Source organism: Zeus faber, assembly GCF_960531495.2.
Source record: "Zeus faber genome assembly, chromosome: 22".
NCBI classification, from domain to species: Eukaryota; Metazoa; Chordata; class Actinopteri; order Zeiformes; family Zeidae; genus Zeus; species Zeus faber.
The window spans coordinates 11,227,689-11,230,188 of NC_137209.1; the positions used below are offsets into that span (position 1 = coordinate 11,227,689).

Consider the following 2,500-nt stretch of genomic DNA (forward strand, 5'->3'; position numbering starts at 1 on the left):
ATCTCCTTTTCGTAAATACGGTGCGTCGTGGTGGTCCCGTTGATACATTTTAGGAACGCAGAAACATCCCAGAAACACGCTCGTAGAAACACAGACAGGGGCTGAAAAACGCGCCCGAGTACAAACAGACGCACAATACACAAATGTAACAATCCGATGCGCCGAATGCCTCCGTCACGCCTCTCCTGCCACCAGGCTGGCTGGCACCATCTGGTAAGCTTCCACTCCGTTTGTGTCAGAATATACGAGCGCACGTACGCACGCACACGCTCCAGCCTCCCTCAACTTCTCCCCCTCAGACTCTCTCCGCCGGCGCGCTACGGACGACGCCGTTGAACTCTGGACGAAATTCGGCGACGGCTCGACGAGACGTCGTGTCGCTCATGCTCGCCCGCCCACACGCAAGCACACAAAAACAAGAGAGAGCGGCTCTTTATCGGCCTCAGCAGAGCCCAGTGAAAACTGTATTCCCCACCACTTTATGCAGCGGTCAATTTAACAGCGCTCACATCAGCACATTAAAAATGCATGGGGGCCGAGGAGCCGAAGCGCAAAAAGCGCGTGCCCGGGCGTGTGGGTTTTATATTTGCGGACGACAGAGGATCATTGTGTTTCTGTACCAATGCGAGAGCGCGTCGCCGTGGAGTGATGCGAGTACATTACAACCGGGATTGCCCTCGGGGGGGGATCCCTTTACAAAGGAAAAGCCCGGATCGCTTGTCTCATTTCCAATAAATTATGAGAGGAAATATTGATATTATTTTGCCCTTTTATATGGAGGACCTTAGCCAGGGGCACTTAGCGCACTATCCTCTCTCTCTCTTAAATAGAGCTATTCACGATGTGAACGGGCTGTAAAACGCCCGACGACGCCGTCTTTTTCCTGAATGGGGAAGCAACGCAGCACGGAAATAAAGCAACCACGACAAAAGCGCCGGCCAGAGGGGAGAGGAGGTCGAGATTCAAAGCGATTCAAAAATAATGCTCTTGAGGAGCCGGGGGCTGCGATGTCACACGATCAGGCGCAGCACCTGCCAAGAAACGGTTTACTGGGGACTTGCTTACTCAAAAAGGTTTAAAGTGGCAACCCACCACATTATTTTGTGAGAAAACGTCATATTTGGTACTTTATTTAGCGGGCTCCTTTTTAAGAAATGCGCCGTTAAATTTATTTGCTTGGTGTACTGTATGTACTCACGATATGCTGTTGCCACTGTTGGTGGCGGGGTCCGCCGTTCTCCCCGGCGAAAACGCTAAGGATTTTGTGAAGCAGAGTAGCCAGTTGTGGGCACCAAACGGTTCGACAACAACAACAACAAATCAATGGATCAGGCATACTTTTGAAAAAATGATTAAAAACGTTTTGCAGTGATGATAAGGGTAAAACCGGATGTTGGAAAAACAAAATTTGCAGTTCTGGGATTTGTATCCTCCACCCGACAAAGGTGATCTCATGGCTTGCTACTTAACAGTTGTACTGACTGAAATTAACGCTACGTATATACTGTATATATATATATATATATATATATATATATATATATATATATGTATATATAGTAGAGGAGAGTCAAGCAGAGCATATTGTTCCCATTAACAATCCACATCCAAGGCACTAAGACGTCTTCTTTTCCTCATTTGCTTTTTTTAATCACTCCCTCCAGATGCTGACAACAGCTGTTGTCATAACAATAGCCTTCAGCCTCCACCCGGCCGACCGCAAAACCTTCAGGCTCACGCACACACGTGACACCTGCGCAGGTAGGCCACACAGGTAGGCTTGAGGACGACTGGAAACGCACTATGGCGTAACTGTTGCAGGGGGAAGGTGTCATGGCCCAGAGACTGGCCTTCGATCAGTCTCTGACACACACACACACACACGCACACGCACACGCACACACACACACACAGATACACTAACAACCCCCTACTCACATGGTCTCGTCGTTCTGGAACTCCAGCTTCCCGGCGGCCAGCTCGTAGTCCTCCCCACCCTTGGCGGTGCCGTCCAGGGTGCGGTAGGGCACGGCCACCAGGCCCCGCGCCCCCGACGTCCGCTGCACCTTCAACTCCATCACCCCGACACTCTCGCTCACCCTCTGGCTGGCACTCTCAAAGGTGAAGATACCTGGGCGGAGGAGGGTGGGGTCGGGTGGAAGGACGGATGGGGGGGAAGAGAGAAGGAAAGGGGTTTATATCGATTCAAGTGGATGGGGGTTTTGCAGGAGGAAACAAGTGTAAGAGGGAGAACCAGAAAGAGAGAGGGAGAGAGAGAGAGACAGAGAGAGAGAAGGAAGAAAAAAGAGCAAGACAGGCAAAGACAGATTAGCTTCATAAAACTCCCACACTCTCAGCTCACTAGCTTACGCTCCGAGGTGAGTATACCTGGAGATAGAATGAGAGCGAGAGAGAGAGAGAGAGAGACAGAGAGAGAGAGATGGAGAGAGGGGGGCTGTACTTCCACCTGCTCTCTCGAGATAAAAGATAATAGCTATTA

The 2,500-nt window shown here is 50.4% G+C and overlaps 1 protein-coding gene across 1 annotated transcript in view; it reads right to left on the reverse strand.

Moving 5' to 3' along the window:
* slc8a4b (solute carrier family 8 member 4b) overlaps positions 1-2,500 on the reverse strand; it is a gene marked incomplete at both ends in the record, with an annotated part of 51,904 nt that overhangs the window by 42,620 nt on the left and 6,784 nt on the right. The window contains one exon of the mRNA XM_080023183.1: positions 1,939-2,131. Within this exon, the coding sequence (XP_079879309.1) occupies positions 1,939-2,131 (193 nt within the window). The remainder of the gene's footprint in view (positions 1-1,938; positions 2,132-2,500) is intronic.